The following is a 27,977-nucleotide window of genomic DNA, read 5'->3' as shown; positions in this document are numbered from 1 at the left end:
AGGGATCGCACCAGTAGTCTCAGTGGGGGTGAACAACTACACACACAAAAAGCGGCTCTCCTCTAGTTTCTGCACACTTGTTCTCGCAAAGTGATTTAGAGATGCAGAGCTGCGCCAAGTCCTGGGGGATTTTCTTGGCCAGGTCGGTGAGTGCCGGCGCACCGTGCAGGCGTCTGAGTGACAAGAGCCGCGTGGTTTGGAAACTTCAGTCCGGGATTGGAAACAGCGGCGCATCCTTCCTCACAACAGCCCGCGGTCTGAGGACGACCGCAGCCGCCGCCTCCTCCTCCTCCTCCTCTTCCAGGCAGATTGAGAGAATATTACCCCGACATGATGATTTCTCGGAGAGGCACATTGGTCCAAGTGAGAGGGAGAAGAGAGAAATGCTGGATGCTCTGGGAGTCGAGGTAAGATTCTGTAGCCGACTCATCCCCCACCAAATTGGGCGCAAAAACGCGCTTTCCCCCATTTTACGCTCAGCCAAATCACTTGGTTTGAGCACTATGTTGATTTCATTCGCCATTTCAGAGCCATGATTGCACCTTGTTATATATATGTATGTCCCCCCCACACAGTCACTCGACCAGTTGATCGAAAACACAGTTCCGTCCTCCATCCGAATGCGGCGGAGTCTGAAAATGGATGATCCAATCTGTAAGTTTACCTTCATTTTTAAAAAATTTTAATGCCATTATTAATTTAAAATTACATAATTGTATGCGGCGAAAGTCTGTGACGTCAAGCCTTCGACGCAATTGTGTAAAACCCCCGTTTAAATTTTTACAAATAAAAAGCTAAATATCCCCCTCAAAAAAACATGCGAAAAAGCGTTGTGTTCATGGCACAGTGCGGCTTGTCTCCGCATGAAACGAAGCCAAGTGAGGGGCTGGCATGTAGGTTGCTGCTCTAATTGTGTCCGCGGAGCGCGCTCCCCAGTTTCACTCTTCCTCTGAACATATTTGGAGTTGTTTTTGCGAAACTCGGCGAGCGGCACCGATTTCCTGTTGGGAAGCCGATCTGCTCATATAGGATGGCAACTGGAGTGTAAAGTTTAGCCTTGAGTTCCGAGTTCCCGAGTCCAGTTCAATCTGGTTACAGCGTTCACATTACATCACAGCCGAGGGGCTTCCTAATAAGGTGACTTGGGTACGTTGTGCATGGGGATTCGCCTGGATGCGCTTTTCTTCTTCTTTTCTCCTATAGAGATGCACTGTGTGCATTTCATCACCCGTTAATCTAGTTTGTGTTTCTTTTATTTGTTTGAAAGGAAATCAACAAACGCACAATAGAGACTGAGAAATGGGGTGTTTTTCAGTCAATGGAAGAGATGAGGCATTGAGGTAAATTTGCTTTTTAGAGTTGAGCCCTCTGTAAAAGCAGCAGATGTGAAGGATGAATACATGAGAACTGACTTGCGTAATACAATTGCACATATCTGCTTTGAGGGAGGCTTATGTTAATTTCTTAAAATGGGGCTGTTATGTATGAAGGTGTGCACCATTAAAAGAAACAATAGGTGTGGGGAGGTATATGTTAATTAATGTTAATTGATAAAATCTTTCTGATCGTATCACGTTATTCCAAATAAATGCAATATTTCATTAAAACAATCAAACTGATTTTCAACATTATCCGTTCTGTTTTTTGGTTACCTGACGCAAAACTCTTAAAATATGTAAAACAAAGGCTTAACGTGATGTACGTGACAACTTGTATATCTTTTTAATCGGTTTGTGTGCAATTAGCAGAATGTTGTCCAACATAAAAAGTGCTAAAACTAAACATCAATTTCATTATCGGTGAATCTGGTGAATGTTTTCTCAATTAATTAATTTACTGTTTACTAAAAAATATGTCTGTCCAATGTAATCGATTACAAATATGATGTACAGTTATATTAATCCAAACTCAAAGTATTTAAATCATCGCTGAAAAAAACGAGACAAAGCCTTTTTTTTTTTTTTTAAACCAGAAAATATAAATGAAAAGACAAATATATTTTCAAAGTAAAGTTAATTTGATGTTTCACCTCTAAATATAGTCATGTCACAATATAGTACCACCTCAAATTGAGTTATAATGCAACCCTAGCATCGACTTTATTTGACAAAGTATACTGTGAGGTGTGCTGAGACACCTTGTGCTATTGTGCATGATAAATAAACGCTGACGCGGCTCTATTGCATAACTCTGCAGCCATATACTTGCATCATGGAATTGACGGTAGAGATAATTGGTGTGAGACGCCAGAGATCGACTGGAGAACCCAACATCAAAAAAGAAGAAGAACAATACAGAAGTCATAATCAAATCACCAGGTATCAACGTTTCCACAGCACCTCGTCCTTCTGATCTCTCTCTCTCTCTCTCTCCGGCCCTTCTCTGAATCTGACATGTTTCATAACGCAACGAGCCGTGCTGAAGGAACAAAACTGGAGGCCGTGCTGGTTTTCTGCTTGTTCAGCTTTCGGAGGGCTTCAGTTCACAAAAGCCAGCGAGGGATTCTCTCTCTCCAACAATGGAGCTCCTGGATGCTTCTGAATCAGGCTTTCCCCCCCTTTATTCTGCCCTGTAGAAGTCCAGGAGCCTGGGAAAGCCGTCCCACACACACACACACACACACACACACACACACACACACACACACACACCAACGGCTCACCCTGAACCTGCTGAGGATCTTTAAATCGCTACATTTCTTTATTTAGTGTGCTGAATTTAGCCGATTCACCACTTCCCAGACTGATGGACTGTTTAGTGGCAGCAGTAAATATCCACTTGTATACTGGCTACAGTCCCTCTCGCCACCAAAAACTTGGACGTGTCTTTGTCGTTAGTTGGGGGCTCTCGGTTCAGACGGGCGGTATTGTCCATTCCTTGGCGTTGCTAGGCAGCCAGGAAGGCCAAAGGAATCTCAGAGGCTGGTTGTTTATTGACAAAAGCTTCTTTACAGAATGAGGAATGAGGCTAAATAACCATCAGGAAAGAAACAATGGGCAAAGTCTGAGATGGAAAAAACATGTTACAATTAAACTTGGGATGAGAAAACAATGCCATTTTTAATTCCCCCCATTTGACATTTTTTAAATTGTATACTCTGTTGTAATTTGAACAATAATTTTAGATACAGTAGGAGGGTTAGTATGTGTGTGATGCATTGCATGCCACACTGCTCTTTTTATTATTATTAGTTGACACGACAAGTCCTTGCATGAAAGACACAACGCTGTTCTTCAGCTTCTGTTGCATATCTTGATTTTATTATGCATGCAAACTTATGAAACGGGGTAGTTTTTAATGTATAATCCAATATTAAAACCAATATTATCTGATATTCTTCAACTCGGTACCAGATCAGAATCAATATTGCCTGATATCCTAAAAGTTGACTTCCCTCTCTCCGCCCGTGAGGTTTTATCTCAGGGACTGCTCGTGATTTAATAAATGTAACTGATGCCATTATACGGAAACGTAGACGTCTCTAATTACGTTGCTGAAGAATTAATAATTGTGGTTTTGCTCGCATGCATCCGTTGTATGGTTCAATTCAGTTTATTTGTATAGCCCAATTTCACAAATTACAAATTTGTCTTGTTTTACAATTTACAATCTGTGACATCAGACCCTGCCCCAAAAACCCACATCCAGAAAGGAAAAAAAAAAAAAATAACTCAGGGAAGAGGAAGAAACCTGAGAGAGAGAGGAGGAGGAGGATCCTCCAGGATGGATGATGCAATAGATGTAATGTGTACAAAGGGACAGATAGATTTAAAAAATATATTCAATGAATATGACGAGTGTATGAATAGTTCATAGTAGGTATATTCCACGATGGGAGACCTCCACGATCCATCCAGAGATTTCTCATGCTGTCTGGCGGTCCGGCGGACCGATGTCCCGAAAAAAGTGAAGTCATCAGAAGAGGAGAAAGTTAAGTGATTGTGAGATGAAAAAAAATCCTTAAGGAAGGAGAAAAAGAAGAGATAGGTGCCAGTGCATCCTAAAAACGCCCCGCAGCTATAAGCCTATAGCAGCATCAAGGGGCTGGACCAGGTGAACCTGATTGTCGAAGAGTCTTAAGTCTACTCTTAAACAGGTGACTGTGTGTCTGCCGGACTGAAGGTGGAAGCTGGTTCCATAAAAGAGGAGCTTCAGGAGTGATGTGATCTCTTTTCTTAGTTTGTGAGAAATACGAGCTGCAGCATTCTTGATCAACTGAGGGACCTTGCAGTAATCCAGTCTCAAAATGTAAAACGCGTGAACCAATTTTTCTGCATCTTTTGAGACAAGATGTGCCTGATTTTGAAAGAATGCAGTCCTTGAGATTTGCTTCGTGGGAGTTAAAGGACAAGTCATCAAAGATAACGCCAAGATTCTTTACAGTGGTGTTGGATGCCAGGCAATGCCGTCTACAGAATCCACATCACCAGATAATTGATCTCTGAGGTGCTCAGGGCCGATTAAAATTACGGTTTTTGTCTGAGTTAACATCAAGAAGTTGCAGGTCATCCATGTTTTTATGTCTAAGGTAAATAAAATTGGTCCAAGCACAGAACCTTGTGGAACTCCGTGATTAACGTTGGTGGTCGTCGGCGTCATCGTTTACAAATACAACCAGTCTCTGTAACAGGATGTCATGCAAGACCAGGACAGAGAGGAGTCCTTTATCTGCTGCCATTAAGAGGTCATTAAATCCTGATTGAAATTTCTCAAATAAACTATTATGATGACCTTCTCAAGGATCTGAGAGGAAGGGAGGTTAGGTTTAATAACAGCCACCTTGAAGGGCCTGTTAGCAGAGACACATTGATAAAGATAATTGGTCACGGTTGATGGGAGAAAGCCTATAATACTAGGGCATATACAGGTTTCAAGGCCAAGCCAAAAATATACACCCCAGGCATACAGCGGTTTCCAAGGCCATTCCACTTGAGGACAGATTGGCACTGGTTATGGGCAAGAGAATATTAATCTTGTCCCTAATAGTTAAAATCTTTTCATTAAAGTCATTACCACTGAGGTTTATAGGAATGCTCGGCTCACAGCTGTGACTCTCTGTCAGCCTGGCTACAGTGCTGAAGAGAAACCTGGGGTTGTTTTTATTTTTTTCTATTACTGATGAGTAATAGGCTGCTCTGGCATTACGGAGGGCCTTCTGGTTGTCTGTTTCTATTTTTTTAATCCGGTGAATGTTAACGGATGCATCTGGAAGTTACTTAATTACTTTAAGCCAAAAACAAATCCCTCTCTCTTTGTGTCCCGCTCAATAAAGCCAAGACAAAAACAAATTCTAATCACAAATGACATATTTTTACAGGTGAGAGTGAGATTCTGGACACTCTACAGGAGATTGCATCAAAAAACAAAGTCTGGAGGTCCTACATCGGCATGGGCTACTACAACTGCCTGGTGCCGCCGGCCATCCAGCGTAATCTCCTGGAGAATTCAGGCTGGTGAGTGACTTCAGGTGACCCTCACTTAAAAAGAAACCTCATGGAAATGTGACCGTGCAGGGCGCTTGTTGCCCTTCTGCACATACATCTAATTAAGTCACTCGTTTGGAGCGTATCCGCTGCAGAGCATCGTGTCCTCGATAGGAAGCCTCGTGACTGGTGAGCTCTCATGAAATGCTTCGTGTCCGTGTGTTTGCTGTCCTCCTCCTCCTCCTCCTCAGGGTGACTCAGTACACACCCTACCAGCCCGAGGTCTCTCAAGGTCGCCTGGAGTCGCTGCTCAACTACCAGACCATGATCTGCGACATCACCGGGATGCCCGTGGCCAACGCGTCGCTGCTCGACGAGGGAACGGCTGCTGCTGAGGCCATGCAGCTCTGCCACAGGTAGTTTACAAGACGAGGATCACACAGACGAGCCGTGGAAAACCATCTTTACTACTCCTCTCCTCCTCCTGTGCAGTGGAATCAAATCATATTAGTTTAAGATGATAACTTCAGGAATAAATGCAGCTTGGCCGCCAGAGGAAACGAAACGCATGTATTTTCTTTTTTGTGATCAAATCTTGTATTGGTTTTTCGAGATATGCACATGCAAAGGAAAAGATGTACACATTGAACTTATTCAAAGGTACTCAGACAAAAAAATAACAAATAAAAAAGAATATGTATGTATGTGTTTATGTATGTATGTATATATATAAATAAATAAATATGGGTAGACTTGCAAAAGCCTGCACACATATTAACATATATATGCTTACCCCCAAACATACACACACATGAATACTGTTAATGTTACCCCTCCCACTGTTGGCAACGCCCACCCCCCTCATACATCTCCAGATATTATATAAGGGAATGTATTATATTATGATACAATTGTATATATTGTTGAATTTCGCTTAAAGTCGTGGACCAGGATACGACGGTTCTTTCTTTAGCACCATGTATTCTGGCTATGGAAAGTTCCATATTAACTACATTAGGTAGCTAGCTGACCAAATGCATGCGTTTGCAATACCTAAATGATGTGTATGTGACGAGTTATTTGTTTTTTCTCCTCGCAGACAGAACAAAAGAAAAACCTTCTACATTGACCCCCGCTGCCATCCCCAGACCATCGCTGTGGTGCAGACCAGGGCCAAGTACGTATTCGCATCCAATCGACCAACGTACGAGTGCTACGTTAAGAAATCAGTTGGGTTAACAAGAAAAAGAAAACGATACATCATTGTATACCAATATTTCTTAGTTCCCCTCATTTCTTTGTTCCACCGTCGTGTTGCAGCTACATCGGGGTGAAGACGGTGCTGAAGCTTCCTCATGAGATGGACTTCACCGGGAAAGATGTGAGCGGGGTGCTCTTCCAGTACCCAGACACCGACGGCCAGGTGGAAGATTTCACGGCCCTCGTGGACCGGGCCCACCAGGGAGGGGTGAGGCCGCTTTGACCGAGTAACCAAAGTAAAAGCCCAAAACAAACCCTGCTCTCGGGCGACTCTGCAAGTCTGTGACTACTTTGCATCAAAAGAATTTGAATTCGATTTTCAACTCTGAATGTTTTTGCCCTTTTCACTGCAGCTCTGATTTAAAGTTCTATGCAGATGGCACCGTAGTATATTTACATTGACGAACTGGCTTTAATGGAGGAGGGGGGGGGTTCTGCATAAAACCCCTATCAGGATTGTTTTACAGGAAGTGCTTAACCCTGCTGTATATGTTGCCTGACGGCAAACCACATGCTCCAAATTAGTCACAATGGATGCTTTTTTTTCAATGGCCAAAGTGTAATTGTGTCCATTGCCTGTGTTCTGGGTTCTCTCCGCGTCTAGGCGCTGGCCTGCTGTGCCACCGACCTGCTGGCCCTCTGCGTGCTGCGTCCTCCTGGGGAGTTTGGCGTCGATATCGCACTGGGCAGCTCCCAGAGGTTCGGGGTTCCTCTCTGGTACGGCGGCCCCCATGCCGCCTTCTTCGCCGTTAAAGACAACCTGATCCGCATGATGCCCGGCAGAATGGTCGGAGTAACCAGGTGAGACACTCGGCAACTCACGATATTGAGGAACTAAAAGATTTAGTTTCCTTAAAATGTTTGAAAAAAAACAAATGTACATTTTAATTTCAGGGATGCAGCTGGTAAGGAGGTTTACCGGCTCGCCTTGCAGACCAGAGAGCAGCACATTCGCAGAGACAAGGCAACCAGCAACATCTGCACTGCACAGGTACAAAGAAGCTTCACATTTTGTACATGCTTATTTCAGAATTTGTGTCAATCTAGATCTTTTTTTTTTTTTAATGTTTTGGGTAATTGTGTGTTTTTAAAAACTTTAAAAAACCCATCCCTTTTTGTTCTACCTGTGACTCCTAGGCGCTGCTGGCCAACATGGCTGCTATGTTTGCTCTGTATCACGGTCCTCAGGGACTCAAACACATCGCCGAGAGGACACACAATGCTGCTTTGATCCTGGCTGAAGGTACATTTGTGGGATATTTAGATTGAAACTAAGTTTTTATTAATGCCCATTTAATTATCCAGTTTTTACTTGCGTTTATAGTTGAACAAACATGTATTCAGGTGTCTCTGTGCGGCATGTAATGTCTTGTTGTTTCAGGCCTGAAGCGAGCAGGACACCGTCTGCACAGTGAGATGTTCTTCGATACTCTGAAGATCAGCTGCAGCGTGGCGGCCAAAGACATCCTGGAAAGAGCCGTGCAGAGGCAGATAAACCTGAGGGTCTACACCGAGGGAGTGGTGAGGAGAGCGTGTTCTTGGAAAGCAGTGGAGTACCAGCTGTTGAACCAGCAACAGGATAATGGTCATCAAGGGGGGGTGGGGGACCTTTTTTCGGACCGACATTGAAAGCAATGCTTTTCAAATTGACACAACTAACCTGAAACATCACCACAAACTGCAACGTGATGCCACACAATCACCTCCTCAACATCCACGACTGCAGCCACACGGGGCATCACCAGAGCCAACAAACACACGGACCCGGTCACGATTTAACAAACCAGCAGCAACTTTATAACCACAAGCCATTTAACAACATAAATAAACAATAGAAGGTGTTTGGAAATGAATAAAAACAACAAATAAGGCTATCTTTGTGAAATATGTATCTTGGGTCTGTAAATTACTGATGATTTCTAGATAAATGGAAAAAAAGTTGAGGAAATAAGTGGTTTTTTTCAGACCACTTCCTTTGCTAATAGAAACCCTCAGAGATTAATGAGTGCCTTAATTAATATATATTAATATTAAATTAATAATAATTAATATAAGAATAATAATTAATATATATTATTAATAATAATAATAAATATATATTAAATATAAAACTTTAATCTATATATATTTATATAAAAAATATAGAATTTCCCCCAATGATTTGTAACCAATATATTTGGGCTAAGTCATTTAAATTCAGACCAAGATATTTCATTTGATGGACCTAATCTATAATCCTGCTATAAAGTATAGAGAAATGGGTTTGGCTACTCCTGGTTTATTAGCCCCCCCCCCCCCCCCAACGCTGTTGATACAAACTGCTGTTTTAACTGAATTGTACTGCGTTTACCTTCTTCATATGTAAGATGGAGGCTGTAAGATCCGAGGCGTGCTGTTAAACACTTGTCTTTACCGTCTTTATCTCTCCCCGTCTCACCAGCTGGGCGTCTCTCTGGACGAGATGGTGACCGAGAAGGACTTGGATGACTTGCTCTGGGTCTTTGGCTGTGAATCTTCAGCAGTACGTTGAATTGTTATTCACTCATTTACATTTCATCTGTTATTTAAAAGTAGTTATTGGTTTCTTCTGTTATTTATAGAAGTGGCTTTAACATAAAACTTCCTCTTTTTTTTAAATGTTGTATTTTAAATGCTCAACTTGCAGGAGCTGATCGCTGAGAAGATGGGCGAGCAAGTGAACGGGATCATGGGAAGTCCTTTCAAGAGGACGAGCCCGTACCTGATGCACCAGATCTTCAACAGGTTGGTCTTCTCGGTTCAGTTGCAGCCCTAACGCACATAATGAAGCACTGCACTAACAACTAATGGCTCTTTTATGTCTGTATGACATGTTGAGGCCATAAATATCAGATTCTGATTTTCCATATTGATTGTCTGGTATCAAACACAGCGCTCTGACCACTAAATCTCTGAAGGCCTGCTGTACAGATTGTAAAGCCCTCTGAGGCAATACGAAATATATTACATTTAACCAAACTGCACTTGTTAATGATTGTCTGAATTGAAATTTAATTTAACATTATATTTGCATCCTGAACAGTGACCGTAACGGTCCAAAAACATTAGCATTTTTTTAAACAAACGTCATGTAATCAACCCCATCTTGCCTCCATAAACCTGCAGCTGGTGTTTGTCATAATGCCAACTGGCAATCCATTAAGATATTTATTGGAGTATAGGATGTGCTGTTCCTGGGGAAAAAGCAAGAACATTGTGTTTGCAGTACACCTTGTACAAGGGCATCTCTCTTGGCTGCTAAATGTGGAGAAACTATCTTTATTAGTGCCATTAAAAAATAAGTCTGGTATCAATGTATTAGAAGTCCTCCATTTAATCTTTGACATTGTGACATGCTCGCAAAACCATTAAGTCGTTTGCTGAGGAGGACATTTGACCACGTCTGGTTTTTTTGGGCAATCAGTTGATCCTAATTCTGTCTCCCTGTTAATCACCTAGTCATCACTCTGAGACCAACATTGTGCGCTACATGAAGCGCCTGGAGAACAAAGACATTTCCCTGGTCCACAGCATGATCCCACTGGTTAGTACGAGCCCATTCACAAAGGCATTCAAACTATTACAATTTCTAAGTGTGAGCTCTGTGATGGTAAACTGTGTTCTCCTTCAGGGCTCCTGCACCATGAAGCTCAACAGCTCCTCAGAGCTCATGGTGAGTCATCAAAGCCCCACTCGATCACCTGACACTCACTTTCAAGCTTACCCGGAGGTTGTTTTGGGAAAGTTTCAAGCGTTCCCCACTCACTGCTCTTCCCCTCTCCTCTTTAGCCAATCACCTGGAGGGAGTTTGCCAACATCCACCCCTTCGTGCCGTTGGATCAGGCGGATGGCTACCAGATTCTCTTCAGACAGCTGGAGAAGGACCTCTGTGAAGTGACGGGCTACGACCGGATCTCCTTCCAGCCAAACAGGTCAGACTCTCTTTTATGTTGCAGCCTGTATCTGCTTCTACTGGAAACTCATCAAGCATTAGACCCTGATGTCCAGCTCTGAAACATCTCTATTCTTAGTTCACAGAAATAAAGTGATGCTTAATTTCCAGCTGCATTATTTAACACATTTAAAGCCTTTCCTCATTTTGTATACATAATATAAACCCCCTAAAGTCATTCAGAATAACCTCATGAGACTAATGGATTAATTCAACGTGGGTTTAATGATGTGTGATTTACAATTTTGCTCAATATTTGCACATCCTGATATCATTCTTTGATAAAATATAGATTTTATGGTTACCAGAACTCTTGAGGCTAGATGAGTAGAAGCCAGGTCTTTTTTTAATTAATTTTTTAAAAGTGAAAAACAAAGTTTCCCTTTTTGTGTCTGGGACTTAGTAGTTGGTTTCAGACTTGGTCAGATGCTTTCTATCACAACTTTATCAGCAGCAGAGAGATTATGGACCGCACACTGGGTACGTTTATCATCCCATCTCCCCTGTTCTGGTAATGTCTGTCGTCTGGTCTTTGAACTGTGCTGAGGCATGTGTGTGTGTGTGTGTGTGCGTGTGTAGTAGTACATGACCATAGTGTGTGTGTTGTCTTGTCTTCCAGTGGTGCTCAGGGAGAATACGCGGGCCTGGCTGCCATCAAAGCCTACCTGAACTCAAAGGGAGAGAGCGCGAGAACTGTAAGTGTGGGACTGTGTGAATCAGTGTGGAAGTTAAAGGGATTTAATCACAGTTCAATCTTGTATCTGATTCTGTGGATTGATTGGAAATAAGATAAATGTACTCCCAGGAGCAGTTTGACATTTTGAGAAATACACATATTTGCCTTGTTGGGTTAATGAGAGGATGCATAGCACTGAATTAAACCAATGCATAGCGCACACACTGCAGGGCTCCGATGTCCACTGATTTGTGGCATCTTGAGCAAGACCACTTTGTATTGGATGAGTTCGTATACGCCTACTTGGGTGGATCATTGTCCATCTGTCTTAAATATGACATTACAGCCAGCAGCAGGCTACAGGTCACTGCATCCATCCGAGAAATAGTCTCACCCAAAATCCACATCAAACTACAACCTCTTTGTGCCAAAAAAACCCACAGAAAACTGCAATTAGGTGTTAGTTTGTGTGCTTTAGACCTCTAAAGTTCACGAATTGAGAAGTCACTTCTGGTGGGAGGAGGGCTTTGTTACCATTGAATGTTTTTTATCCAAAGATAAGATAACAATCTGCTGACTGTAGCGTCACTTTATGATGCACAATCAATCTAATGGGCAACAAAAAGGTTGTGTTTCCAAAACTTCATCATCATCTGCATTACAACTTGTCAAAAGAGACGATTTAAAGGGGCCAACGCATCCTGAAAGAGACATTTAAATATATGAAGCCTCAGTTTGTACACAAACCTTTATATTGAAAAATAAAACTGCCCTGTTTTTCAATGAGATTAAAGAACTCTTGGACGTAAATCCATCGTCGCGATGCTGATATCCAAGAGTGGCTTATCTCTCTCGGAGTTCCTTTTGATTCTGCGGTCACTGATGATCCTGACTGCGGTCAATAAAGTGCATGAGAACATAAGCCACCGTGTGTAAAGCCGATCCATCTGAGTTACTGACGCTTTTATTGCTCCGAGGTTACAACGGGTCATTTTGACGTCTCGGATTAACATGTTTCAGGTATCCTGGTTAGAAATTCATGTGCGTCAGTCCCGTGCCGATTGGCCGTACCTCGAGGATAAGACACCCCCCCCCCCCCCCCCTACACACACACACACACACACACACACACACACACACACACATCATCTGCCTTACGGAGACATGGATGTCGGAGGAGGTTACCGACTCAGCCATCGAGCCGGCAGGATTTTCCGTCCACCGCGCGGACAGAACAAAGACTCTCTCTGGTAAAGATCGTGGAGGGGGGGTATGTCTCATGATAAACAGATCTTGGTGCAACCAAAGTCATGTACATACTCTCAAGTCGTTCTGTTCCCCGGACCTGGAGTACCTAATGCTCATGTGTCGACCATTCTGGCTACGCGGAGTTTACAGCAGTCACCGTAACTGCTGTGTACATTCCGCCTCAAGCTAACACGGACATAGCGCTGAAGGAACTCTACGGGCGATCAGCGAGCAGGAGTCGGCACACCCGAGGCTGCTTTCATTGTGGCGGGGACTTCAACAAAGCGAACCTGAAGAAAGTTCTCCAAGTTCTACCAACACATAAAAGCAACACGAGGGGAGCGGATTCGACCACTGCTACACTCCCTTCCGGGATGGATACAAAGCCCTCCTCCGCCCACCGCTCGCAAATCGGACCACCGCTCCATCCAACTACTCCCGCCTACAGGCAGAGGCTTAAGCAGCAACCAATCGCTGTGAAGGAAGTGCAACGCTGGTCGGACCAATCGGAGTCTATGCTACAGGACTGTTTTGAACGTGCTGACTGGGATATGTTCAGGGTCGCGTCGGACAACAACGTCAGTGAGTACGCGTCCTCAGTCACCGGGTTCATCAAGAAATGCATAGATGACGTTGTTCCTACCAAGTCGGTTCGGATTTATCCCAACCAGAAACCGTGGATAAATGGCGATGTTCGCTGCACTCCGACGCGTAACACCGCCTTGACTCGGGAATATGGCGGAATACAAAGAGCCCGCCACGACCTCCGTAAGACCATTGGCTCTGCCAAGCGGGAGTTCAGGAACAAGGTGGAGGAAAAGCTCAAGAGCCATGACGTGAGAGGTGTGTGGAAGGGCTACAGACAATCACGGACTTCAGAGGAAAACCAGCGGTGAAGAGAACTCCTCTACCTCCCTCCCAGGCGAGCTAAATACATTCTTTGCTCGGTTCGACGTGAACGGCAGCCCGCAAGGCAGCGCCGCCGAGGAGACCAGCCTGCTGATCATCTCAGAGGCTGACGTGCGCAGAGCCTTCAAGCGGGTGGACATCCGGAAGGCGGCAGGTCCCGACCACATCCCGGGCGCGCCCTCAGAGCATGTGCAGACCAGTTGGCAGGAGTCTTCGCAGACATCTTCAACCTCTCCCTGTCCCAGGCTGTTGTTCCTGAGAGCTTCAAGATGTCCACCATTGTGCCTGTCCCCAAACACCCCAAGGTAACCTGCCTGAATGACTGGAGACCCGTAGCCCTCACCTCGATTGTCAGTAAATGCTTGAGAGGTTGGTCAAGGACTTCATTTGTTCCATGTTGCCTGCCACGCTGGACCCATGGCAATTTGCATATCGTCAAAACAGATCCACCGACGACGCAATTGCCATGGCACTTCACACCGCCCTTTCCCACCTGGAGGGAGGAACTGTTGTGTGCGAATGCTGGTTGTGGACTACAGCTCAGCGTTCAACACTATTGTTCCCGCCAAGCTCGACACCAAGCTCAGAGGTCTAGGCCTGCACTCTACCATGTGCAGCTGGATACTGGACTTCCTGTCGGGCCGCCAGGTGGTGAGGATGGGCGGTACCACCTCAGAGCCGCTGACCCTCAACACGGGAGCCCCTCAGGGATGCGTGTTGAGCCCTCTCCTCTACTCCCTGTACACCCACGACTGCACGGCCATGCACAGCTCCAACGTCATCATCAAGTTTGCTGACGACACAACAGTGTTGGGGCTGATCACCGGCGACCTACGAGACAGCCTACAGGGAGGAGGTTGGATCACTGGTACAGTGGTGCCAGGAGAACAGCCTCGTCCTCAACGCCAAGAAGACCAAGGAGCTGATCGTGGACTACAGGAAGCGGAGAGGAGAGCACACCCCCATCTCCATAGACGGAGTTGCAGTAGAGGGTCAGCAGCTTCAAGTTCCTCGGCGTGCACATCTCCGAGGACCTCACATGGACCACGCACACCACTCACGTGGTGAAAAGGGCCCAACAACGCCTGTATTTCCTTAGGCGACTGAGGAAATTCAACATGGCCCCGCATCCTCAGAACATTCTACACCAGTACCATCGAGAGTGTTCTGACAGGTTGCATCACCGTCTGGTACGGGAACTGCACCGCCCTGGGCGTAGGGCACTACAGAGGGTGGTGCGGTCGGCACAGTACATCGTTGGAGGTGAGCTTCCTCCATCCTGGACATATACACCAAGCGGTGCGTGGCCAGGGCCAAACGGATGATGAAAGACAATAACCACCCCGGCCACAAACTGTTCACCCTTCTACCGTCAGGCAGGCGATACCGCAGTATCAAGTGCCGCACAAACAGACTGAGGGACAGCTTCTTCAGTCAGGCCATCAGGCTGCTGAACAAGGACTGAGACCCTCATTAACACTACACACCAGAACATATTCTGTGAATATCTATGGCCATGGTGTATATTTTATTACATTGTTTATATATATATATATTGTATGTATATATATATATATATAGTCTCAAAAAAAGTGTATATTTTATTACATTGTTTTATATATATATATTGCCATGATGTATATTCTATTACATTGTTTTATATATATATTGTTAATACTTCCTTCTTTTTTTTGTGTGGATATTGTATAGTTTATTCTCATTCTTATTCTTTTTTTAGTCTGCTACTGCTGTCGGGTGTTTTGCACATAAGAATTTCACGAACCGATTATACTTGTATAAAAGGGGATGTGACAATAAAAAACTTGAAACTTGAAACACACACACACATTAAAGAATGGCTGACTTCAGTATTTCTCCTGTACTGTAAATCTTTCTTTTCTTTTTTTTAAGACTCCCTCAGCAGCACATCTTAGATAGTGGCCTGATCCCTTGAAACAGTCAAGGTCCAAACTAACAGCGGCGTGCAAACAAAGGGGCTGAAAGCGCTGTGATCCCACTATAGGCCGTCTGCTTTCAAGGTTCCATATTTGGTGATTTAAAGACTTCGGGAACTGCAAGTCACCGTGTGTGACATGCGCCGCAGGGTTTTCCCGGTCAGTCATTAGTCGGTTTCGCCCCCGAGCTCAGTGACCCAGTTTCCTCCTGCGAGTTGCAAAAGGGTCGCCCTAATAAGGTATAAAATCAATTAGTGACCTGCAGGCAGGTTGCAGATCAGTGCCAGAGGGCAGATGTAGAGCTCCAGCCTCTGCCAACACAGAGTCCTGCTCCTTTTTATCAAGACGTTATGTTTTTCATATGTATTCTACTGTATAACAGCACATCATACTTATTTAGGTCAAACCCCCACTTGCTCACTGTTATTAAATTAATTTATGTTCTATATTTTAGCTTTAAAATGTCACTTCATGACTTCTTTAGGTTTATTTTTCTGTCCGGAAATGGGATGCATTGTAATAAATCATCTCCTGTAGTCTTGATATGAAGCTGTTGTGTTCTGCTGATCTTGGATAATGAGACATAGATTTTTTTACGCACACTAAATAATAGGACAATTTGCCTCCGAGGCTACGACACGCTCTCTCTGCTCTTTTTGTTCTTCCACGTTGATATTCCTCCCGTTGCCTCCAGGTCTGCCTGATCCCCAAGTCGGCCCACGGCACCAACCCGGCGAGCGCTCAGATGGCCGGCATGAAGGTCCAGGTGGTGGAGGTGGACAAGGACGGCAACATCGACATGGCACACCTCAAGGCACTGGTGAGGGCTGGACCGGTTTCATCCGACTGGTTTCTCTCACTCACACACGCATACGAGGGTCCAAAGCTGCTGTGTAATGTTGCATCAGGACCAGAAGGCCATACATCGGCGTGACGATATCGCCATAGTTATCTTTTGGGTTGAGGCTTTAAAATCTTTATGAAACTCATTATTCTTTTAATTTTTTTTATTTTTATACTGTCAATAGTTTCTGGAGCTAGACCCATATAAGAGACACAGTCTGGATATCCCAGGAACTGCTCCCTTTTTTTATTTATTTCAACAATAATTTTTGTCTTTGAGTAGCACAACTTTACTTTAATATTTATTAAAATATTTAAGAACCTTTTCACGAGTAGAGATACTCACTATTAAAGATAATCTTAAGCGTCACTCCTGCTGGCCAGGATAGTGTTTTAAACCCACGGTTCTGGTTCTGTAGGCGTTGGATTGTTCATTATCTCTGCGGATCACCATAAGAGTTCCTAAAAGTACAAATAACCAAGCGGGTATTGATTTTATATATTTATCGCAGCTCTGAAGTTCCGGGTCACGTTCTGGTCGGTTCCCCCAATCCTATAAATGATGTTGTCTCGTGAATTCTCTTCCAGGTGGACAAACACAAGGCGAGCCTGGCCGCCATGATGGTCACCTACCCGTCCACCTTCGGCGTGTTTGAGGAGCAGATCAGAGACGTATGTGATCTCATCCACAAGAACGGAGGCCAGGTGTACCTGGACGGCGCCAACATGAACGCCCAGGTGAGCGAGGGAGCTGAAAACACGAGGTTTCTGTTCTGCGACGTAGAAAATGTCTTTTAAAAAACGCTTGCATGTACAAACTGAAGGCTAATGGGATAAAGGTTTATAGATGTGTGTTATCATGCTGTAAATAGTTAACCTTTAGTCTCTATGATATCTAGATAATGTCACCTCCACAAATCACTGACAGACTTGCAGACCCTGTCCCCTCTGACTTTTCATGCCCTCTTTTATTGTCCGTACCCAGACACGTGATTAACCGGGCAGATCAAATTCAGGAGGAATCTGGGGTTAAGATATTCAAAATATTCTCAACAAGGTTATTCAAGGTGTTTGTAGGCGCCTGTGGATCAGTGGTGAGCAGATCAATCAATCAGCGGATTGGTGGTTCGATTCCTCTTCCACGGCCCCGCCCCTAGTCGATGTGTCCTTGAGCAAGACACTCTGAATTGCAGCTGTGTCTACTGTGTTAGTCGCTTTGGATAGAAGCGGCAACTAAATGTCACGTTTGCATGTGTTTTTGAGTTATTCATGTAAGTGTCTATCTTGCATAACTCGTTGTTCTAGCCCCTAAATATTCACGCTGTACATTATGCTGTTTTCAGTAGAATTGGTAAAGCTGCAGCTAAAATGTTGCGTAGTGGCTTTCATGTCGCTCTCAACTCGTTTCCTGTAAGAACTTGGATTCAACGTGTTGTTCATATATATAAATCTGTAAAGTCTAGATGACTGTCTTTACTGCTATGAGTTCAATGTTGGCACATTTTAGTAAAAGTAGAAATGGTGACTTTATTTTCATTTTCCAGGTTGGTCTGTGTCGTCCTGGAGATTATGGCTCTGACGTTTCTCATCTCAACCTGCACAAGACCTTCTGTATCCCTCACGGTGGAGGAGGCCCTGGCATGGGGCCAATTGGAGTGTAAGTCAGACTGGAGGCAGTGGTGAGGAGTCGGATACGCTGCTGCTGCTCGGTGCACTGTAACCCCGGAGGAGACCGTTTAGTCTGTTTATTCTGTGAATAGCAACACGATGAATACTCCTCCGAGTGACGGACATTTTTTTTCTTCTGTCTGTTCTCGTGACATTATCCTGCGCTCTTCTTCATCAGGAAGGCCCACCTCGCCCCCTTCCTGCCGAGCCACCCCGTGGTTCCCATGCACGCGGTCAACGCCAGCAGCTCGCTGGGCACCATCAGCGCCGCCCCCTGGGGCTCCAGTGCCATCCTGCCGATCTCCTGGGCCTACATCAAGGTCAGATAGTCAAACTGTTTAGTGTTGTGGTGTTCTCGCTCTCTCTCTCTCTCAAGACGCACACTATGATACCGGAGAGCATGGAGGCCACGAGGCACAGGAGAGTATTTAGGGAAATGCTGAAGTCAAAGCAGGAGGAGGATGGGAAACGTATTTGGATGAGACTCTTCTTTATCAATGATGCCCCGCCCCCTTTTCTTCCTGCAAAGCAGTTGAATCGGCTGAGGAAATGAAATTGCGTCTCAATTTGTGAAAATTCTTTCTTCAGTGCTTCTTGAGAATAAACGTCAATTAAGTCAAAGGAGACTTCTCTTTTGTCTTAGTTATGAGGCACGTAAACCTTATTTCTGCATTTTTGTTATAACACCTGATCGTTAAAGTCCCCTGGCTGTCATGTGACTTCCATGAACTGAAATGTTCATCGGGAAGAAGTGTTGCTAAGTGACACACGGTGCACTTTTCCAGACTTTAAGAGAGTTTGTTCTGAACGTAAAATGATATCGATACGAATATCGCTGCTAACATCATTTCTGTGATTAGATGATGGGAGCCAAAGGACTTCTTCACGCGACGGAGATTGCCATCCTCAATGCCAACTACATGGCCAAGAGGCTGGAAAGTCACTATAAGATCCTCTTCAGAGGCAGGAAAGGTACGGCCGTGAGAGCAGTCATTTCTTAAATGCATGTCGACGGACGCTTTACATCTCCAAAGGTGTCTGTGTTTGATTTTCAAAGAAAACCAAAGCTTGTGTTAAACTTCCCGATGCTCTTTGTGTTGTTCTGAGCAGGTTTTGTAGCCCACGAGTTCATTCTGGACGTGAGGTCGTTCAAGAAGACGGCTAATATTGAAGCCGTCGACGTGGCCAAGCGGCTGCAAGATTATGGTACGCCAAATGATATCCCTTTATATCCCATTCCTCAATTGTAGCACAAAATATACCGCAGTATTTGGAAGCCATTGAATATACAGAATCCTCTATCCTCAAAACAAAATTGGACAAAAACACAATTTAGATTAAAATGTTATTGATTTTTATCATAACACATAGAAGCCGTTTCTGATTTGAGGACTTTTTGTCCAGGTTTCCATGCACCCACCATGTCGTGGCCGGTGGCCGGCACCCTCATGATCGAACCCACGGAGTCGGAGGACAAGGCCGAGATGGACCGGTACTGCGACGCCCTGCTCGGTATCCGTCAGGAGATCGCCGACATCGAGGAGGGAAGGATGGACTCTCGCATCAACCCGCTCAAGGTACGCCAAGGCCTTTTGATTTTAGTCCATGTGTACCAGATGGAAATGATGCCTCACAGACGCCAACGTAAAGCTCCTCCTGTGTGTGTGTGTGTGTGTGTGTGCAGATGGCTCCTCACTCTCTGGCCTGCATCTCGTCCTCCACCTGGGACCGGCCCTACTCCAGGGAGCACGCCGCTTTCCCCTTGGTGAGCGTCCTCACTTCATTACATAACCGCAGCTACAACCCCTCTGTAGCTCTAAAGGTGTTCCGGACGTCGCTGGCTGTATCGCCATCTAGTGGTCAGAAGTAAGAATGCATCTGTGGTGCATCTCTAACTCTAGTTTGACAATACAATATTAACATAATTTCATCTCCGACACTATAACCACACAAATGGTTTTGGTCATGCAGATGCATGTTTTGCAATATCCATGTCTAGGATTTCTGCCTCCACCCCACGACAGAAGAGGCAAATCCAATTCACACATTCGGGGTGCTCCAGCCACAAAAAATCTTTGGCTATTGATAGGAATACCAAGTGGTCAAATAGTTAAAACCTGCACCAAATTTGTGGAAAAACAAAAGGAATCTCTTCAAATTTGTTCAACTTTGTTTTGAAGGATTAACTGAGTCGATTTGTGACCACAAACTTGTTTTTATGCCATAACTCGTATGCTAATTACACAATTTGACCCAAATAACTTTGATCATGCGAGTTTAGACAGACGTGGATGTAAACGACAACAACCACAATGTGGTAATATGGATAAACGAGACCTTTTAAAAATCAGATTTAAAGTAATTTTAAAGCGTACTTCCAGAGGACCTTTTGATAAACTTCCTTGAAGTCTCATTACTGTCACATTCATCCTCCCTTTACAGCCCTTCATCAGACCCGAGAACAAATTCTGGCCCAGCATCTCCAGGATCGACGACATCTACGGGGACCAGCACCTGGTGTGCACCTGCCCGCCCATGGAGGCCTACGAGTCTCCGTACGAGGAGAAGAGGGCCTCCTCATAAAGGTGCCTTGTATCCCAATGTCTCCAATCTTACAGACTTTTTCTTGTTTGCTCAGTGAAAATGTGGGGGAGGATACACACTTCCAGAATAATTGGCCTCTTATTATTATAGGATGTTTAATCAAATTAGGTATTTACTGATCTCACCTATTTTAGAGGAGTGACGCTTTTTTTTCCTCCAACTTTAAATGGACCAAAGGTGCACGTTTTGCTTTCCAGGTGGCAGAATAAGTGCTCCCTCCCCTCCTCTACACACATAGGCCGCTACGTACAACACCTGAAACTGTATTTTAAGTAAATCTTTCAATTTCTAGACTCCCAACGTCTATAGAAAAAAAGCCCTCTGTGGCTCAATACTGTTGTGTAAAATAGTTTCCTCGACTTTCCCTTTTTTCCAAATAGTCTGACAAAACAGGTTTTTAATTGTAGGATTTTGTTAATATTCATTTTGTGTAAAATGTTTCAATGTGTTTTGACCAAGTAGATGAGGGTTGTCTAAACTTTAAATGCATTATTTTCTAAACTAAACAGTTTTGTTAGATGAGACCACTGTATTAAACATTTGTCTTTAAGTGTGTTCATGATTGTGAAGACGGGTAAGATGCAAACTGCAACACTGCCACCTAGTGGTGGCAAAGTGGATGACAAGTGGGTGAAAAGCACTTCAGGGACACACTGGGAAGTTATATGGGACCTTATTGAAGAAAACAAAATCCATACCTAGATATTTCCTTTTTAATGGCCTTAAGCGAAAAAAGAAATCTAATCGATGTAAAATTACTGGGATACATATACTATAATCTTTATGACTTTCAATGGCCACAGTATATTTTCACTGATTTCTACCACATGTTTGGTACAGTATGTGAGGCTGTCGTTTTACATTATAAGGCATGCATTACTTAAGTTCTGGGGTTGTATAACATTTCCTGAGGGCCACACTTTGAAAAACGGCGTACAGCCTTGTAGCGCTGAGGTGTCGTTGGTACAGTGGTGTTAAATACGAACAGCTAGTGAAGATAATGCCAAACATTGGAAAAAGTTAAAGGCAGATGAGACATGATAAACGAAAATGTGTTAACCATCAGTGCAGTGATTTCTTAAAATGCATTTTTACTGACAAGAACAGAGATGAACAAATCAGAGACAACTTAAAGAGATCAAGTCTCTCAAAGTAAAAAAAAAAAAAAGATGACTCACTCCTTGGATGGAATCTGTTAACTATTTCCTTGACGACAAAGTTGGAAATTAATGCTTCAAATTGCATGTGTACTATAGTTATAGTACTTTAAAATAAAGTTAGGAAAATCCATATTTAAGTCATTAAGTTACCAAGTTGAATTTCATCATTATTGCACAGGAATAACGGATTTAATTGCACACAATATATGTACATTAAAGTCATAAAACCGAGAGTTACTGAGGCACGTTACAGGATCAATCTGTTCGTCTCTAGGTTTCCTCTGGTCAACAAAGACCAAAACCAACATCTTCGTATCAAGTATGAACTGATGCCTCTTATTGTTCAGTGCCACAGCGCTGCATGTTATATCACACATTACAATCCCAACAAGCCACACTGAGGCTGTAAAAATGTGTCCAACAAATGCACCATTTCCTCCTTTGATCCATTTGTGCTTGAAGTGTCTTTCTTTAATACGTGTACCTCAGCATTGTGGTTATAAGGCTGAGAGGAGCAGAAACAGACAGGCTCAACCTTCTCTTAGATTAATTTAAAACCGAACAGAAACAATGATCATAAAGCAAAATTAATACAGCAGCCTTTGATCCGTCTTCCGTTGACAGAGCTCGACAGCCAATGAGACGAGCAAGAGGCATTTGAAAAACATCCTGGTGTATTTACCATGACGGACTAAAAGAAAAACAAACTTTAAATCATTCCACATCTAGAGTATTTCTTTGGTTAAAACATTTTCTATTTTCTGCTGATTAAAATACAGAACAATTAAGCTGCTAACCTGCAATTAATAGTCACTCCCGGGTAAAATAAACCTATCTGCATCCTTTACTTCAATCTTTTAACCTCTTAAAGTCTCTCATTGGCTTCAAAAAGGTATATATTGCACTTATGTCTTAAGAAAATAATGATGCTTCATTCTGGCTCCTCGGGCTGATAATCAGGTCAAGATCCTAAAAACAAAAGTCTCACTTGACTCCTCCCCCTTCAGAGTCGTCCGGGATGACCTCTCGATGAACTTTGGCGCCCACGGAATTTCTCCTCTGAACCAGGCGGTCGACCAGGGCGACGAACACCGTCGATGAAATGATGCAGACGCCCGAGAGGTAGAAGGCGGAGCTGTAGTCGTCCGTCTGGTCCACCAGCCAGCCTGCAACACAGGAACAAGGAACACAAGACACACGGGGGCGAGACATAAATAATCACATCAATAAATAAGTGTGTGTTTACACGTGTAAGACCGTCTGCAGTGAGAAGTTTGTGCCACTCTTACGATACCATGACATTTTTGATTTAATACTACCACTGTTATATTATTATATTATCAATACTTTATGATGAAAGTTGGACATTTTTAGCAACATCTTTTTATGACATTTTATTTTGTAGTAAAACTCAATTCATGTCATATCATAAAATATAAAGGAAGGAAAAAAATATCTAAAATATATCGATAATTACTAGGAACCATTTGAAAAAAGGTTCAAAAAGGTTACCCGGCACAGATAATAGTAGGCTATTATTTGATGTCTGCCATGTTTTTTTACTGTACGAGGGGTTCTCCCATCTTTGGTGAATTCTAGGGACACCAACAAGGTGCTACTTGCTCAGCTTTCTCCAAGTCGTCACTCTTAACTTGATGGATATTTGTAATTGGAGTAATTGGAAGATGCATTCTTGAAATAGAATGTGTATGATTGAAATCTTAAAAAGGCGAGCATTTCGTATGAAATGTTCCTGAGGGCCGCCCTCTGAAAGACGATGGCGTACAGCAGCCTTGTTGCCAGCGCTGACGGGTAGCTCGGTACAATAATAACATGCCGAGGTTTAGCAGGGATAATATTGACCGTGTTCACCATCTTAGTTTAATGTTTGAATCTCATTATTCAATTCAATGTTTACCATGCCTATTGTTTTTATAATTTTTCAAACAATGTTATTGTTTTATTCTATGTTTATTGTTATGCCCCTTCACCGAGTCAAATTCATTGTATGTGCAACGTACTTGGTTAATAAATAATTCTGATTACTTTTGCAGGTATTTGGATGATCAATTGAACACTTTGTTTTGTAATCAAAGTTATCCAATAGTTCTTGAGGTATTCCAGTCTGACAGACTCCGCCCATCATAGTTTCACACCGCATGAAAAACATGCAGTGGTCAAACAAAGGAGTGAAGGCTCATCGACACAGACAACGAAGATTACGCTCCGTTTGTTATTTTTAATCCCAAAAACCTGGCATGACGTTTCCTCCTCGTTTTCCTCCAGTCTAAATCTGCTCACCTGCAGCAGGTGGACCGATGAATCCACCGATGCTCCGGAAGAGCATGAAGAGCCCCAGCCCGCTGTCGAAGCCCTCCAGGGTGACGATGTCCACGATGGAGATGATGTGAATGGCCATCACGCAGCCGAACAGGAAGCCGTAGAGCGAGGCGAACACCAGGATGGCCCAGTAGTCGTGGCTGACGGGCAGCAGCAGCAGCACCACGCCGAGCAGAGCCACCACCGCGGTGAGCAGCTGCAGGTTCCTCAGCAGCCTCATGTTGGCGATCCACCCGCACAGCAGCCTCCCCGCCAGGTCTGCCAACGCCATGGTGGAGAGGATGGAGGACGGCCAGTAGCTCTCCATCCCCACACTTTTGGCAAAGGGCACCAGGAAGAGCGGCGGGATGAATATTCCCGCCGCCGCGAAGATGGCAAACAGGATGTAGAGGAGGAGTTCGGGTTTTCTCATCAGGGAGAGCTGGAAGATCGGCTTCCTCTTCGGCGGCACGGCGGCGGCGTCGACGTGCGGATTTTCTTTCGCTTCCTCGAGGGGCCTCATGACGGCGCCGCAGACGCACATGTTGAGCTGAAGGCCCCCGATGATGAGGAAGGCGCCCTGCCAGCTGTACGCCTCGAGCAGCCAGTGGAAGAAGGGGCTGAAGATGATGGCGAAGAAGCACTCCCCGGAGCTGGCGATGGCGAAGGCGATGGGACGCCAGCGGGCAAAGTAGTGGCTCACCATGCTGTTGGTCGGGAGCCACGCGAAGGAAATGCCTATTCCTGGGAACAGAAGACGAGAGAACTTTTAACCAGCATGTTTCCTTGCGGAAGATTCGGGTCGGAAGAGAATGTTTTTAATTCAAAGTGGTCACCTTCAAAACAAATAAATATACACTTATTAATCCCCAAGGGGAAATTAGTTCTCTGCATTTAACCCATCCTTAGTTATTAAGGAGCAGTGGGCTGCAGTGATGCAACTGGGGGTTCAGTGCCTTGCTCAAGGACACTTCGACTTGCAACTAATGGGGAGAGCGGGGATCGAACCCACAACCTTGCGGTTGCAGGACGACCCTCTTACCCCACTGAGCTACAGCCGCCCCAAAACAACCCACCTACCAGGATAATGTGGTGTGCCAAATGGGTTTAAAAACACCAAGAAAAACCAAGTGAACGGATTATTAGGCAACTGACCTTTATTTTCATCATCAATTAATCCTTTCATTATTTTTATGCCTTTAAACTGTAGGAAAACAGTCAAAAAATGAAATGTTATAGACAACAAGGTTGCACCACCATTCAACAGTCCAAATACTGAAAACGGGGAATTTAAAGAATTTATGTTTAACAATATTACTATTAAGCGATTCTAAATATGGTGTCGGTAATTTTCTAGCGCATTAGAACACGATGGTCCCTTGTCTCTGGGAAGAGGTGACTGAGGGTCCGTGGTTAGGAGGTCTGTCTTTCAATTTTAAAAAATGGCGGTTCAATCCCTGCCCTCATCGATGTGTCCTTGAGCAAGACACTTAACCCTGAATTGCTATCTGTAGCTGTGTCTACGGTGTATGAATCAATCTCTCTCTACGTCTCTCTCTCTCTCTACCCCTCTCTAGGTCTCTCTATCTCTACGTCTCAGACTGTTATTTAGAAATGTGCCGAGTGTGCTATACCTTGCAGGATGCCCATGGTGACGTAGAGCCAGGGCAGACTGAAGCCCAAAGACGCCAGCACCATGCTGGAGGCTGACAGCAGACCTCCGACGATGATGACCGCCCTCTGGGAAAACTGTACGGTCAGCGCACTGGCCACTGGAGCTGAAAAGGATAACACCATAAAACATTTATAACGCATTCTTTAGTTTAAAAAGCACAAATGACTTCAAGCTACAGAACCCCTTGTGTCGGTTGACCTGCGAGGTGGAACATGCCGATGGTGGTGGAGGTGACCCATGTGGTGGTGCTGGTCAGGACCCCGAAGTGACTCTGGATATCCAGGAAGAAGAGGCCGGTGTTCTTGTTGAGGGCGGCGGTGAGGCCCATGACGAAGAAGGCTGACATGACCACCACCCAGCCGTACCCTCCGTCGGGGGGGCCCCTGGTCCTCATCCTCACTGACACCTGCGGGCCGAGTGGTAGTCGAGCGACAAACGGATGAAGCTCAAAAAGGCTCTTGGAAATGACGCACAGAGATGCATTTTTTTTTAAAGAAGGGATTTAATGTCTGGAGCATTTTTGTGATCTACAGTGGGAGTCAAAATACTTCCTCACGAGTAACAGCCCTCCATTTGATCATGTATTATCAGCTAAATAAGTGTATAAAAAAAAGAGGAACTGGTCCCATATATGACATTATTACATTGTTAATGAATGGTTCATTATTGTAATGAAACGACACAAAGCTCAAACTAATTATTTTCTGAATTTGTTTAATGCTTTGCTCTTTCATACATGCATAAAAAATAAAATAGAAGAGGGGTCTAACTTACAACAGCATCATTAAGCTCAGCCTCAAAAGTTAACCAGAAATACACATTTTGTACCAAATAAAAGCTCACGTTTCTCTCACCTACGACGCTGTCTTCCACGCATGCGCTGACGCTACACATTTATCTTGCGTGCGCGACGGCGAAGTTGACAAAGCGCTTAAATCCAGACGGTTACGCCGTAAAAGAAAAATAGAAAGAAAGAAAAGTGAGACTTTACTTCCATGTTTTGGTCACGTCACCCAAACACGACTCGCCCGTTCAGACGAGATCAAACAGCGGCGCGCACCTCGCGCACGTCCTCGTTAACGATGGAGCGCCAGCAGCGCGCGCAACATCCGGATTTTAAAAGAAAATACTTTTTTTTGATGTCGTTTACAACGGTGTCACACGAGGGAGAGCGGGACGAGACAATATTGTGAAACAAATATCAAGTTTTAAAAAACGTGTGTAGACCTGGCTGGGCTTTTTTCTCGAGCGTTAAATTAAATTAAATTTGTTTTTGCTTGGAATCTGCAAAATATTTCCACCAGAAAAACCGAATAAATCCAACTGCAACCTGTCACAGGAAAGTTTTAAAAGTCATATAGTTATGTTTCACTTATTGTTCCTTGAACGTGACTAAGAATGTTATAAACTTAATTTCCTATCTCACAATTTTTAGAGAGGAACATGAACATTTTGGACACTGATCTTTTAATTTTAAAAGACATTTTCCATCAGTTTTCTCTTGTTTCTTTACCTGGATGCAGAACAGCCACCTAGAGGACAGAAGTGCAACACATGCTCTGACATTTAGTAGAGTAGTTGGCCAAGATGACAGGCGCATGCCAGAAGGACCCGAGGTAGCCGTGACACCGATTTTACGAGAGACGGAGAAGGAGGTTTAATGGCGGATGGACACAAGTTCATCGAGCCTAACAGCCCAATGACCACCTCTGCCCAGCATCCAACTCTGCCCTCAAATGTTAAATATAGATTGGATCATGTGGCGGAGAGATCAGATTCGGACATGAGGGGAGGACTAATTTTTCTCTGGGGAACATGGCTGACCTCTCGCTTTAGTGCCGGATCGGGGAATGCCCAACACTGAACAGATTCTGAGTTCAAGCCCACCGCCCAAGGACGCCGGCTGTGGTGGTGGCTGAGAGGGCAGTTTCATGACTAACAGATGGATGATGTTACCCCAAGTATAAAGTCACATTAAATACATTACAAGTACCCCAGTATTGAACTTATACAGAATACGCCGGTACTTTTTTAACTTGTTAAGTTTATATTATATTCATTGCTCCATGTACTGTATTATTTAGATGTTCACCTACTCAACTGTCTGTAAACCCGGCTGCGACCTTTAAGTTCTCCTGGAGCCCCCCCCCCCTCCCCACGTGCCCCGTTAAGGTCTCTATTACTGAAGTTGCATCACGAGGGCCAGTTGTTCCTCCGGGCAGTATGAAGGTCTGCTGAATTCAAAAGGTTAAAATGTAACTTCAGTT

General features: G+C 44.2%; 2 protein-coding genes across 3 annotated transcripts; one reads left to right on the top strand and one right to left on the bottom strand.

The window, feature by feature from the left end:
- The first annotated feature begins 4 nt into the window (after positions 1-4).
- gldc (glycine dehydrogenase (decarboxylating)) lies at positions 5-23,761 on the top strand. Of its 2 annotated transcripts, none has more exons than XM_056418933.1 (26): positions 5-407; positions 576-654; positions 5,318-5,453; positions 5,675-5,839; positions 6,523-6,600; positions 6,744-6,891; positions 7,288-7,484; positions 7,578-7,674; positions 7,821-7,926; positions 8,065-8,204; positions 9,124-9,204; positions 9,349-9,446; positions 10,161-10,245; positions 10,333-10,374; positions 10,491-10,633; positions 11,273-11,348; positions 16,136-16,261; positions 16,873-17,022; positions 17,829-17,941; positions 18,131-18,272; positions 18,813-18,924; positions 19,063-19,158; positions 19,357-19,529; positions 19,637-19,717; positions 20,395-20,537; positions 22,724-23,761. In XM_056418933.1, the coding sequence occupies exons 1-25, from the start codon at positions 102-104 to the stop codon at positions 20,533-20,535; spliced, it is 3,111 nt and encodes a 1,036-aa protein (XP_056274908.1). In that variant the 5' UTR covers positions 5-101; the 3' UTR covers positions 20,536-20,537; positions 22,724-23,761. The 2 variants fall into 2 exon arrangements, with proteins under 2 accessions (XP_056274908.1, XP_056274909.1); XM_056418934.1 differs by having other exon boundaries at positions 20,395-20,544.
- zgc:114041 (uncharacterized protein LOC574425 homolog) lies at positions 22,701-27,266 on the bottom strand. Its single transcript, XM_056420184.1, has 5 exons — positions 26,554-27,266; positions 25,909-26,116; positions 25,670-25,813; positions 24,018-24,779; positions 22,701-22,882 (listed from the first exon to the last, which is right to left on the bottom strand). Exons 1-5 carry the CDS (start codon positions 26,602-26,604, stop codon positions 22,701-22,703), a joined length of 1,347 nt encoding a protein of 448 aa, XP_056276159.1. The 5' UTR covers positions 26,605-27,266.
- Between the last annotated feature and the right edge of the window lie 711 nt (positions 27,267-27,977).

This window comes from Pseudoliparis swirei, chromosome 7 (assembly GCF_029220125.1).
Source record: "Pseudoliparis swirei isolate HS2019 ecotype Mariana Trench chromosome 7, NWPU_hadal_v1, whole genome shotgun sequence".
Lineage (NCBI taxonomy): Eukaryota > Metazoa > Chordata > Actinopteri > Perciformes > Liparidae > Pseudoliparis > Pseudoliparis swirei.
Note: the sequence above shows the minus strand (reverse complement) of the source record. Positions and strands in the feature narration are given on the sequence as shown.